At 56.2% G+C, this 13471-nt stretch overlaps 1 protein-coding gene across 16 annotated transcripts in view; it reads left to right on the top strand.

Annotated features, from left to right (window-relative positions):
• The window catches only part of LOC133751207 (kinesin light chain 1), a 98762-nt gene that overhangs the window by 57364 nt on the left and 27927 nt on the right, over positions 1–13471 (top strand). For 15 of the 16 annotated variants that reach the window (XR_009864786.1, XM_062181080.1, XM_062181076.1 and 12 more), the window contains 4 exons: positions 2780–3041; positions 4481–4711; positions 7313–7391; positions 9167–9392. Coding sequence is in view for 15 of the 16 variants with exons in the window: in XM_062181080.1 (XP_062037064.1) it covers positions 2780–3041; positions 4481–4711; positions 7313–7391; positions 9167–9392 (798 nt within the window). In the remaining variant the exon portion in view is untranslated. Of the gene's footprint in view, positions 1–1100; positions 1184–2779; positions 3042–4480; positions 4712–7312; positions 7392–9166; positions 9393–13471 lie in introns of those variants that run through there. The other variant, XM_062181085.1, reaches the window with a different exon arrangement.

Genomic DNA, 13471 nt, shown 5'->3' with positions numbered 1-13471 from the left:
TCTCTGTGGGAGCCGCGGCCCCTGTGTGGAGGAGCCTGGCCTGAGCTGGCGCTGTCCTCGCTGTCCTCGTACGGTCAGAAGGCTTCTGTTGCTCACTGGAGCGTTAAGATGAGCAAAAGAAGCCGCTCGTCCCAAAGAACGTTCTTGCTCTGCCTCTCAAATAAGTAGATGATCCTAAAAAATTAAATAAAAGTGACAACTTTACCAGCTCGCAAGGACTGTGTTCTGTTTTACGGTTGTCTCTGCTGGACTGTTTCAGAGGAGTGGAACTGACCGACCACGTGCACAGGGGGTGTTTCTGTCCAGTTGCGGTCTGTGCCGTGAGCCTCCCCGCGGCCCTCCTGTCCGCTCTCCTGGCAGGAGAGCTCCTGCCTGTCAAGCGGGTGTGGGGTCCTCGTCGCAGCAGAGTCCGGCTCCCTGCCCTGTCTGTTCTGTTAAGTCTTCAGGTGTGAGCATGCACTTTTTTTTTTTTTTTAAAGATTTATTTATTTATTTGAAAGCCATAGTTACACAGAGAGCGAAGGAGAGGCAGAGAGAGAGAGAGAGAGAGAGAGAGGTCTTCCATCCGCTGGTTCACTCCCCAGTTGGCCGCAACGGTCAGAGCTGTGCCGATCAGAAGCCAGGAGCCAGGAGCCAGGAGCTTCTTCCAGGTCTCCCATGCAGGCGCAGGGGCCCAAGCACTTGGGCCATCCTCCACTGCACTCCCGGGCCACAGCAGAGAGCTGGCCTGGAAGAGGGGCAACTGGGACAGAATCCGGCACCCTGACCAGAGTAGAACCCAGGGTGCTGGCGCTGCAGGTGGAAGATTAGCCTAGAGAGCTGCGGCGCCGGCCTCTTTTTTTTTTTTTTTTCTTAAGATTTATTTATTTATTTGAAAGGCAGAGTTCTAGACAGAGAAGAGACAGAGAGGTCTTCCATCCACTGGTTCACTACCTAAGTGGCTGCAATGGCTGGAGATGGGCTGATCCGAAGCCAGGAGCCAGGAGCTTCTTCTGGGTCTCCCACGCAGGTGCAGGGGTCCAAGCACTTGGGCCATCTTCCACTGCTTTCCCAGGCCACAGCAGAGAGCTGGATCAGAAGAGGAGCAGCCAGGACTAGAATGGGCGCCATGTAGGATGGCAGCGCTGCAGGCCAGGGTGTTAGCCCGCTGTGCCACAGCGCCGGCCCGGCCCCGGCTCTCATGGTGCGTATTCTCCCCTGGCTCTTGTGCTGGTTTTGCTTTCTTCCACCTGTGTGACTGATCTCAAGACGTCATCTGGTTAATATGTTGTCAAGATTTTAGTATTCCTTGCATTCTATTAAGAAGACAAGCTTGCAGACATTCAGAGGAAATTTTGTTGAGGGGCTAGTGTTGTGGCACAGTGGGTAAGTCAGTGCCTCTGATGGTGGCACCCGTTTGAGCACTGGTTCCAGCCCCGCGCTCTGTAATGCACTGGAGCTATCCTACTGCAGCGGAAGGCTGGCCAGGTGCTCAGTGCCTGCCACCCACATGGGAGACCTGGGTGGAGTTCCAGGGTCCTGCCCTTAGCCTGGCCCAGTCCTGGCCACTGTGGCCATTTGGGGAGTGAAACAGTGGATGGAAGAGCTCTTTCTCAGTCTCTCCCATTATCTCTGTAATTCTCCCTTTCAACTAACTAAATAAAATAAATCTTTTTTTTTTTTTTTTTTTTTTTTTTTTTTTTTTTTTACAGGCAGAGTTAGACAGTGAGAGAGAGAGACAGAGAGAAAGTCTTCCTTCCGTTGGTTCACCCCCCTAAATGGCTGTTATGGCTGGTGCGCCGCGCCGATCTGAAGCCAGGAACCAGGTGCCTCCTACTGGTCTCCCATGCGGGTGCAGGGCCCAAGCACTTGGGCCATCCTCCACTGCACTCCCGGGCCACAGCAGAGAGCTGGCCTGGAAGAGGGGCAACCGGGACAGAATCCGGCGCCCCAACCAGGACTAGAACCCGGGGTGCTGGCGCTGCAGGTGGAGGATTAGCCAAGTGAGCTGTGGCGCCGACCAATAAATCTTTTTTTAAAACTATCACTGGGGCCGGCATTGTGGCGTGGTGGGTAAAGTTGCTGCCTTCTATCTGGCCCAGTCCTGGCCATTGCAGCCATGTGGGGAGTGAACCAGTGAGTGGAAGATTTCTGTCTCTCCTCCTCTCTCTCTGTCACTGTACTGTTCACCTAAATACAAGTCTTTTTTTGGAGGGCCAGTGCTGTGGCATAGTGGGTAAAGCTGCCACCTGCAGTGCCAGCATATCATATGGGCACTGGTTCTAGTCCTGGCTGCTCCACTTCCAATCCGGCTCTCTGCTAGGGCCTGGGAAAGCAGTAGAAGATGGCCCAAGTGCTTGGACCCCTGCACCTGCATGGGAGACCTGGAAGATGCTCCTGGCTTTGGATCGGCACAGCTCCAGCCATTGTGGCCAATTGGGAGTGAACCAGTGGATGGAAGACCTCTCTGTCTCTCTCTGCCTCTCCTTCTCTCTCTGTGTAACTCTGACTTTCAAATAAATAAATAAATAAATAAATAAATCTTTTTAAAAGAAGAAATGCACTTGGATGTTTTGCTGCTTTTGTTCTTTGGCATTAATTTCTGTTGCAGTTATTTCATCCATTAAAAAAGAACTCAGACCAGAAACAGGACAAGACATACACTGTTCCAAGATTATGACTGAAATGCACATTTATTACTCACCTGTAAAATGTTCATGTAAGAGTTCGTGGACGTTCAGTGACTAGCGATGCAGCAGAGTGAGACCTGCTCTGAGCTGTGCCTCTCTGTTCCCACCAGAGTGCATGACGACATGTCCACGATGGTGTACATCAAGGAAGACAAGCTGGAGAAGCTGACGCAGGATGAGATCATCTCCAAGACAAAGCAAGTGATTCAGGGGCTGGAGGCGCTCAAGAATGAGCACAATTCCATTCTGCAGAGCCTGCTGGAGACGCTCAAGTGTCTGAAGAAGGAGGATGAGAGCAACCTGGTGGAGGAGAAGTCCAGCATGATCCGGAAGTCCCTGGAGATGCTGGAGCTCGGCCTGAGTGAGGCACAGGTACGCACGCCCCTTCGCCCGAGATGGGCGCGTTCCCTGGAGGCAGAGGCACCGGCCACTTGCTGGGGTTGTGTGCGTTACGTGAACAACTGTGGATTTGGGCGTATCTGGATTTTAAAAAGTAGAGTCAAAATAGAGGCCCTTGTGTGTGTCGTTTAGGTTTGATTTGGGCCCCTGTGCAAAAGAACAGTAGCTCAGGTAGTGTAGACGTGAGTGAGACAGGCACTGAGGCAGGCTGTCCCAGAGAGGTTCCCCTGTCAGGGCGGCCCAGGCTGCTGCCACCTGCTGCCTGCGCTCCGGTTCCAGGAGCAGGGATGCCTGCTCCCTGGGAGGCTGCTTCCTGGGGCGGTGCACAGCCTTCTCGGGACAGAGTTCTGGCCATCCAGCAGAGGTGGGAGCGGGCTGGTGAGGTCTTGCCCATAGCAGTTGGAGGTGCTGAGGCCTGAGGGGAAGATGGACACTGGGCAGCCGCTGACCGCCTCTGCAGTGCCCCAGGGCCATTGTCCAAGCTGCTTGTGTCTACTGGACGCAGAGATGAGAAACCTGGAAATCCCTGGTTTTTCCCCTCCATAGCATCTCAGGCTGCCAGTGGATCTGAGGTGAAATGCGACACACTGACCCCAGGCTGCCTGTCCAGTGGACCGAGAAGGCGGAAGAGGGCGGCTGGGTCACGGGTTCTGCTTTCAGAAGGAGGGACCACCTGGCCCCTGTTCTAGAGTTCTTCATCTTCCCCGTGATAAGACACTAAATGGATATCGTGACTCTCTCATTTCCAAGTTTGAGGTTTCACGGTGAAATAAGTATGGCAGGTAATATGTTTAAATAAGAAAGAAGAAAAAGCCCCACCTTTTGGAGTTTCAGGTTTTAACCCCAGGAAGGTAGTGACGTGATTGCCACAGCAGCAGAGGGCGGGCTGCAGATGGCTGGCTCCCCTGCCGCCCCTGCCCCTCTGCTCCTAAGGCCTGGCCAACGGCCTCAGGCAGGGCCTGGTGCAGCCGCCGGGCTTTCTGACAGCAACATAGGCCCGTGACTGTGCCACGGCGCCCTGACTCTTGGGGTAGCCATGAATAACTTCCCTTCCCCCGCAACAGAGGGGGCTTTGTGTGGCCTCCCTAATCCAGTCCTGCCAGCAGCTACCCACCTGCCGGTGCTCAGTGCACACAGCCTCCCGCATGGAAAAGGGCCTGTGAGGGTGGGGGCTGTCCAGGTAGCAGGAAAGAAAGACAGCAGAGTAGCAGGCCCTGTGCGAGCTCCGAGAGAACACCAGTATGTTTCCCAGAGCTGCTCTGATGGGGTGATGGTGCCCATCGTGTCGTTGGTGGCCCTAGGGTGCAGAGAAGTAAACAACAGGTTGTACTTCCAGGTGCTCTGGAGACGGGCAGGTGGGTGGAGGGGCCTTGTGGGACAGCACTGTAGGCCGTCACCGTTTCCACTGTCAGGTTATGATGGCTTTGTCCAATCACCTGAATGCCGTGGAGTCGGAGAAGCAGAAGCTGCGGGCGCAGGTCCGTCGTCTGTGTCAGGAGAACCAGTGGCTGCGGGATGAGCTGGCCAACACGCAGCAGAAGCTGCAGAAGAGCGAGCAGTCCGTGGCTCAGCTGGAGGAGGAGAAGAAGCACCTGGAGTTCATGAATCAGCTCAAGAAGTATGACGACGACATTTCCCCGTCGGTGAGTGCTGGTGCTGGCGTGCACTCGTGTGGTCAGTGTCCAGGGAGCCCGCGTCTGCAGCAGCCTCGTGAGGGCACCAGGGACCACCCTTCCCTTCCGGCCCGCCTCCTCGGCTCCCCGCCAGTTCACTGCAGGCATTTCCCACTGTCTCAGGGTGAGAAGTCTTAGCAGGGTGGGTCCTGGGGGTGCTGTCCTCCTGCCGTGCGTTGTGTCCTCATGGAGGAGGGGGAGCAGTCGAGCAGATGCGCGGCACTCTGCCCTTAGGTCTCCCCTTGGGCACTGATCCCATCAGGAGGCCCTGCTACCCTCGTGACCTCATCAGACCCCCGATCCCTTCCCAGAGGCTCCGTCTCCAAACACTGGGGTCAGGGCTGCTGCACGTGAGATCTGGGGCGCGTGGTTCAGTCAGGAGCACCCGGTCTTAGCAGGCGGACTGTGTTTTGCCTTCCGATTCCTTAGCTGGATGTTTTGATGTACGAGATGCACTGCCATGGCCTGTGGTGGGAGTGAGAGTGCGTGGAGGTGTTGGTGCCAGCTAGTGATTGCCCTGAACACTGGAAGATGCTGAGAAGGGGAAATCTAGTTCTGTAGAATCAGAGACTGTAAGCTTTTTATTTTGAAAAAATGTCAAACGTGGGAAACATGTACAGTGAGCTAATTCTCCCCGCCTCCAGGCATGCCTGTGAGTGCTTCTGTCTGCACCGGCTCCAGCAGGCGGCCCTACCACATGCCGCTCCCTCTATCACAGCTGGCTTGCCTAGGATGAGGGTGTTCTGGGGAAGCCCAGGGAGGGGGCAAATCAGGGAATGGATGATGGGTTTTATTTATTTATTTATTTATTGACAGGCAGAGTGGATATAGAGAGAGAGACAGAGAGAAAGGTCTTCCTTTTCGCCGTTGGTTCACCCTCCAATGGCCGCCGCGGCCAGCATATCTCGCTGATCCGAAGCCAGGAGCCAGGTGCTTCTCCTGGTCTCCCATGGGGTGCAGGGCCCAAGCACCTGGGCCATCCTCCACTGCCTTCCCGGGTCACAGCAGAGAGCTGGACTGGAAGAGGGGTAACCGGGATAGAATCCGGCGCCCCAACCAGGACTAGAACCCGGTGTGCTGGTGCCGCAAGGTGGAGGATTAGCCTGTTAAGCCACGGCACCGGCCAGGATTTTATTTATTTTTTAAAGATTTATTTGTCTATTTGAAAAGTAAATTTACAAAAAGAGAGGGAGATACAATGAGAGAGAGAGAGAGAGAGAGAGCGAGAGAGAATCTTGCATCCATTGGTTCACTCCCCAGATGCCCACAGTGTTGGCTGGGAGAGGCTGAAGCCAGGAGCATGGAAGGTAGCAGGTATCCAAGCACTTGGATCATCTCCCACTGCTTTCCTGGGTGCGTTAGCAGGGAGCTGGATCAGAAGTGGAGCAACCAGGACTTGAACCTGTGCCCGTGTGGGATGCTGGTGTTGGCAGGTGGCAGCTCAGCCCACTGTGCCTCAACACCAGCCCCAGGGGATTTAAAACGCCATGGTGTGTCAGCTCCTCTGCAGTCCACAGTCCCCTGTGCTTGTCTCCCAGCTCCTGTCACAGCACACTGGGGTCCACAGGGTCAAGGACACCTACCCCTCTCTTGCCTGCCGTCTGTGGCAGTCCTCAGCCTGCCTGTCTCTCATGACCTTGGTGTTGTTGAAGCAGACAGGCGGTTGTTTGTACATCAGTCCTTGGTTTGGCTGTGTCTCATGTTCGGATTGCACATCCCGCGGGGAGTACTCTGAACCAAGTGCTGTGTATTGCCCAGATTATCCCTTCCAGAGGCGAGCTGTGTCTGCCCAGGGACACTGCCCAGTCTCACTGCCCAGCTGGGGTCTGTCTCTCCGCTGTGCAGTCTCTGTCTCCGGCTGTCAGCAGCGTCTGCGGCGACAGAGCAGGGCTCCCACCTGCCCGTCATGGTGGGCGGCAGAGGGAGGGACCCAGTCTCTCTGTTCCCATGGTGACCACGGCTGCACCATTTCAACATGTCTTCACATGTCATTTCCATGTAGGATTTTAGTCCAGTAGGGGTTTTCCTGTTCAACATGAACTTGCTCAGAACACAGGCAGAGAACCAGAGGCAAAGGAAAGGGGTCGTGGCTGTGCGGCCAAGGTCTGGCCTGCCTGGAAGTGGTTCTGGTCAAGCTTCTCATTGCTCCTTGGTGTACTGGTAAACATGCCAAACTGTGGCTCCTCTTACATCTGACTTTAATTAAACAAAAAATACTTATTTGAAAGGCAGAGTTACAGAGAGAGGGAGAGACAGAGAGAAAGAGATCTGTCCACTGGCTCACTCCCTAAATGGCTGCAGTGGGTGGAGCTGGGCTGGTCTGAAACCAGGAGCTTTCTCCAGGTCTCCCACGTGGGTGCAGGGGCCCAAGCACTTGGCCATCTTCCACTGCTTTCCCAGGTGCGTTAGCAGGGAGCTGGGTCGGAAGCAGAGCAGCCGGGGCTTGAACCAGCGCCCATGGGATGCCGGTGTTCAGGTGGTGGCTTCTCTTGTTACGCTACAGTGCCAGGCCACATTCATCTGAGTCCAGAGTGGGAATTTTTCAGTGAGGGACTGTTCTCTGCTTTGTAGGAGGACAAAGACACGGATTCCACCAAAGAGCCTCTGGATGACCTTTTCCCCAACGATGAAGACGACCCAGGTCAAGGAAGTGAGTGGTGACAGTGACACAAAGGTGTCCTTCCCCTGCGCACACACGTGCCTACCTCCCGCAGCACCAGCCGGCGGGCTGCCTTTTGCTTCCCCAAAGGATGTATAGTGGGTTTGTTTTGCTTGGGGCATAACAGCTGTCGGGCCAGGCCCCGGGGAGTGGGTGTGCACAAGTGCAGGGGCTCCATGGGTTCTCACACGTGGCAGAGGTTAGAATTTCTCTTTTTTTTTTTTCTCCTAAGATTTTATTTATTTATTTGAGAGAGAATTACAGATGGAGAGAAAAGTCTTCCATTCACTGGTTCACTCCCTGAATGGCTGCAGCAGCCAGATCTGGGCCAATGTGGAGCCAGGAGCTTCTTCCAGGTCTCCCATGTGGTGCAGGGGCCCAAGCACTTGGGCCATCTTCCACTGCCTTCCCAGGCCACAGCAGAGAGCTGGCCTGGAAGTTTATCAGCCAGGGCTCGAACTGGCCCCCGTATGGGATGCCGGCCCTGCAGGCAGAGACAGCCCACTACGCCACAGTGCCATCCTTGGAATTACTGTTTCTCGTTAGTCTCCTGCTGAGGGAGGTCTCCGCATTGTCAGTGGACGAGGCACCCCTCCTGCCGGCATGCTGTTCAGCTGCCTCAGGGAGGTCTAGAGAAAGACTGCAGTGGCCCAGGGAGGAGCAGCTGCCCCGCCCTGGCCAGTGTGGGTGCTGTGTGCCCCGCCCTGGCTGGTGTGGGTGCTGAGTGTGCCCTGCCCTGGCCGGTGTGGGTGCCAAGTGTGCCTGCCCCACCCTGACCGGTGTGGGTGCCAAGAGCACCTGCTCCGCCCTGACCGGTGTGGGTGCTGAGTGCCCCACCCTGACTGGTGTGGGTGCTGAATGTGTCCTGCCCTGACCGGTGTGGGTGCTGTGTGCCCAGCCCTGATTGGTGTGGGTGCTGTGTGCCCCACCCTGACTGGTGTGGGTGCCGTGTGCCCACCCTGGCCGGTGTGGGTGCTGAGTGCCCCACCCTGACTGGTGTGGGTGCTGAATGTGCCCTGCCCTGACCGGTGTGGGTGCTGTGTGCCCCGCCCTGGCCGGTGTGGGTGCTGTGTGCCCGCCCTGGCCGGTGTGGGTGCTGAGTGCCCCACCCTGACTGGTGTGGGTGCTGTGTGCCCCACCCTGACCGGTGTGGGTGCCGTGTGCCCCACCCTGACCAGTGTGGGTGCCGTGTGCCCCGCCCTGACCGGTGTGGGTGCTGTGTGCCCGCCCTGGCCGGTGTGGGTGCCGAGTGCGCCTGCCCCGCCCTGACCGGTGTGGCTGCTGTGTGTGCCCCGCCCTGACCGGTGTGGGTGCCGTGTGCCCCGCCCTGACCGGTGTGGGTGCCGTGTGCCCGCCCTGGCCGGTGTGGGTGCCGTGTGCCCGCCCTGGCCGGTGTGGGTGCCGTGTGCCCGCCCTGGCCGGTGTGGGTGCCGTGTGCCCCGCCCTGACCGGTGTGGGTGCTGTGTGCCCGCCCTGACCGGTGTGGGTGCTGTGTGCCCGCCCTGGCCGGTGTGGGTGCTGTGTGCCCAGCCCTGACCGGTGTGGGTGCTGTGTGCCCGCCCTGGCCGGTGTGGCTGCTGTGTGTGCCCCGCCCTGACCGGTGTGGGTGCCGTGTGCCCCGCCCTGACCGGTGTGGGTGCTGTGTGCCCGCCCTGGCCGGTGTGGGTGCCGTGTGCCCGCCCTGGCCGGTGTGGGTGCCGTGTGCCCGCCCTGGCCGGTGTGGGTGCTGTGTGCGCCTCGGCCTCTGAGGTGGGTCTTTCTTACAGTCCAGCAGCAGCACAGTAGCGCCGCGGCGGCTGCCCAGCAGGGCGGCTACGAGATCCCTGCGCGGCTCCGCACACTGCACAACCTGGTGATCCAGTACGCTTCGCAGGGGCGCTACGAGGTGGCTGTGCCACTCTGCAAGCAAGCCCTGGAGGACCTGGAGAAGACCTCCGGACACGACCACCCTGACGTGGCCACCATGCTAAACATCCTGGCCCTGGTGTACAGGTCAGTGCTTCTCAGTCCGGACGACACTGCTCGGCCTGCCCGGCAGGTGCGAGCTGCCCTCCAGGCTGGGCGGCTTCACACAGCGGAGTCGATGGAAACTCACTAGCAAGCTCTGTGGCAAGGATGCCCTTGGGCCCGCCCTGCCTCTGCCTCGCGCCCCACAGGCTATGCTCCAGGGTCTGTTGGTCTGGGTGGTTTTCTTGGGTGCCTGTCGGTCCCCTTCCCAGAGCCTAGGTAGTTCCCTTGGGACCCTGGGTCCCACTCGCCTTCGCTTTGTGAACGCTCCCTTGGCCTTTCGTCTGCAGCAGAGAGCCGCTGGCAGCAGCGGGCTCCACGCCGTGTGAGGGAGGGGCACTTCGGCATGGCGCCCACTGCGGGAGAGGCTGTGGCCTGGGGGCGGGCAGCGTGCTGGGAGGGCCTGGTAGAGGGACCGGAGCCTGAGCAAGGCCGGAGAGGGCGGGGCTATGATGCTGGGAGAAGGCAGCCGTCCCTGTGGGTGGGTGACCGCCCCTGTGGGTGGGTGACCGCTGAGCCCGCGACGGCGAGGGCGGCAGCACGGCCCCCGCGGCAGAGCGCGCTGGCTGTCCCACGTTCCGACTGCTCTCCTGTTGCAGACGTAGACTGCTGTGCGTGTTTTACGTAGGAATTCTGTAGTCGAGGGTGTTTGCCTTTAACATCTTGCTAGACTATGCTGGGTTTCATTCCAGAAAGCTTTTTTAAAAATTTAATTATACGCCTCCTAGCACCATGTGTGAGTTCCTGGCCAGCAGTAGACATTACCCATGTAAACGAGCTCAGTGGATGTAACCGGGTTCTTCCTCTTCCTCCTCTTCTTCTTCCTCTTCTTCCTCCTCTTCTTCCTCCTCTTCTTCCTCTTCTTCTTCCTCTTCTTCTTCCTCTTCTTCTTTGCTGCGCCCACAGCTGTTGTAACACCTGCGTAGCAAACTTTTGTTACGTCAGGGGTTCACGCTGCAGGGACGAGGCGAGAACCCTGTGGGGTGTGGCCTCGGTGGCTTCTGTGTAGCCCAGGGTCGTAAAGGTTCTCGGCTCACGCACGTAACGAAAAGTAAAAGGCCTAATTACTGCTGGTTAATAAGGCAATGTGCCTCAACATTAATAGTGATTTTGTATTTAGTAGTTATGCCACGTAGTGCGTCAGGACAAGTGCACCATGATTAGAGACAAAGGAGTCAAGTAGTGCCAATAAGCATTTCACAAAAATCAACAAAAAGCACTTTAGACTTTGGCCCACCAGTCATTAGGGCAATTTACGAGGAGGCATTAAACACTGACAAAAAACAGCACACCCTAGACAAGATAAAACAAAGGGAGCTGAGGTGTTAGCTTTAGAGAGCTGAGGTGTGATTTAGGTTCTGGGTTATCAAGTTTAAGCAGCATGGGGATGAGAAAGCTACATTCAATCTTACATAGGTGATATATGGGACTTGGGCTAACAGGCACCACCATCTGATAACTCCCCTGTCCCAGGTTCTCCTAATGAGAGGTTAACTAGTAACCTGACCTTTACCTTTTCTTAAAAGTAGGACTGCGAATCATCACCACAATGTCTCCCTGTGTCTCTTGTAAAGTTAATCATGTAACCCCATTAGCCTTAACAAGTTTTTGTAATCTTGGAATTTCTTTTGTCTTCAGCAATGTAAGCTTCCCTATATAAACTCTGGTTTTCCCGCCAATAAACTGCAGACAGACAACTGCAGGCAGACAACTGCAGCCACAGCATACTCAAAAAGTGTGTGTCTGTCTGTCATTCCCCTAGCCGATTTCTGTTCCTCCTGTGCTTTCGTCCCCCGTTCTCCCTCGGGTCTGGTGTCTACGCGAGAGCCGGTCCGCGGCACTTCTTCCTCTTCCTCTTTATTTATTTATTTCCTTGAAAGACAGAGTTACACAGAGAGGCAGAGAGAGAGACACAGAGAGAGGTCTTCCATCCACTGGTTCACTCCCCAGTTGGCCACGACGGCCGGAGCTGCACTGATCTGAAGCCAGGAGCTTCCTCCGGGTCTCCCACGTGGGTGAAGGGGCCCAAGGACTTGGGCCATCTTCTACTGCTTTCTCAGGCCATAGCAGAGAGCTGGATCGAAAGTGGAGCAGCCGGGTCTTAAACTGGCGTCCATATGGGATGCCAGCACTGCGGGTGGCGGCTTTACCTGCTACGCCACGGCGCCGGCTCCTGTAACCAGGTTCTGTCGTCGATGTTCTGGGTGAGCACGTCACACTGCGTGGCCTCTCTTCTGTCCTGAGTTCTGTTACACTGTAAGAGAGACTTCATGTAAAAACTTGAAAAAGAACTGACGGGTGTGTATTCGCTGAGACAGCTGGTGGATGGACGTCTGTGCGCTCTGCCTCCTGGAGGCAGCCTGGGCAGCGTTCGGCCTGAGGCGCGGAGCCCTGGCTGAGGCTTCCAGTGCTCTCCGTCCTTCATGAGTTTCCTGAGGTCTTGCTTATTTCTCAATTAGGAATTTATTTTTCTTTTTTAAAAAAGATGTATTTATCTGAAAGGCAGAGTGACAGAGCGCGAGCCATGACAGCAGCCAGGAGCCAGAAACGCGGATTCTGTCTGGGTCTCCCACACAGGAGGCAGGGGACCAAGCGCAGGGCAGTCCTCGCTGCCTTCCCAGGCCCGTTAGCAGGGAGCTGGACCGGAAGTGGAGCAGCCGGGCCTCAGACCAGTGCCCTGTGTCACAAAAATGGCCCAGGGCTTACTGTCCACAGGTCGTTTTGTTTCCATTTGGAATTTTGAGCTTGGTGGGCTGTGCTGAGCTTTATCTCTGAGATCCTGCCTGGTAGATCTGTAGTGGTCCAGGTGTCCAGCAGGGCCCAGGTGAGGCGGCTGCAGCTGTTTGGGGCCGCACCTTGCTGTTGGTGAGTTAGTAGTCCCAAGTGTGTTACAGCGTGTCCCAAGTGTGTTAGTGCATGTCCGTTTCAGCAGTGCTTACTGTACCTCATCTTAGCTCTCAACACACTTTTAGGTAACTTTTTTTTTAATGGTGTTACTAGTTTTTTTTTTTTTTTTTTTTTTAACTTATTTGACAGGCAGAGTTAGAGACAGAGAAGGGTCTTCCTTCCGTTGGTTCACCCCCCAAATGGCTGCTATGGCCGGCGCTGCGCTGATCCGAAGCCAGGAGCCAGGTGCTTCTTCCTCCTGGTCTCCCATGCGGGTGCAGGGGTCCAGTTACCTGGGCTATCCTCCACTGCCTTCCTGGGCCACAGCAGAGAGCTAGACTGCAAGAGGAGCGACCAGGACTAGAACCCGGTGCCCATATGGGATTCTGGCGCCACAGGGGGAGGATTAGCCCAGTGAGCCATGGCGCTGGCCCCATTGTTACTAGTTTTTTAAAACTTTGTTTCCTATGTACTTAGTTTCACAAAATGCTCCCAGCAGGTTACGATGTATAACAGAGTGGTTGGAGAAGAGAACAGTACCCGAGGCCCTGCGGGTGCACTGTGGTAACCCCGCCCTGCGACCTAGCATCCCATGTTGGAGTGCCAGTTCGAGTCCTGACTGCTCCACTTCTGATCCATCTCCATGCTGATGCTCCTGGGAAGGCAGCGGAGACGACCCAAGTCCTTGGGCCCCCACCGCCACGTGGGAGACCTGGATGGAGTCCCAGGCTCCTGGATTCAGCCTGGCCCAGCCCTGACCATTGTGGTCTCTTGGGGGGTGAACCAGGGGATGGACGACCTCTGTCCCTGCCTCCGATTACTTAACTAAGCAGGAACAGTGGCAATAACATGCAGCACTCGGGTGGAATTTGTGGGCCTCAGAGGTTCTGCAAACCTTGTTCATCCTGTTGGGTAGGGCAGAGCCTTGCTGGGCAGCTGTTAGCACAGTTGGGAATGTGTGTGGCAGGTCTCTGGAGCCAGTTTTGCAGCACGGCGGCGGTCGATGGATGGCACACTTAACCCAGGATGGACTGGGGCTGCTGCTGTTTTTGTTTTTGTTTTTTTTAAAGATTTATTTATTTTTTACTTGAAAGTCTGAGTTACACAGAGAGAGGAGAGGCAGAGAGACAAAGAGAGAAGTCTTCCGTTCAATGGTTCACTCCCCAATTGGCCGCAAT

Source organism: Lepus europaeus, chromosome 22 (assembly GCF_033115175.1).
Source record: "Lepus europaeus isolate LE1 chromosome 22, mLepTim1.pri, whole genome shotgun sequence".
Taxonomy (NCBI): domain Eukaryota; kingdom Metazoa; phylum Chordata; class Mammalia; order Lagomorpha; family Leporidae; genus Lepus; species Lepus europaeus.
The sequence above is the reverse complement of the archived record's forward strand: the minus strand, read 5'-3'. Positions and strand labels throughout refer to the sequence as shown.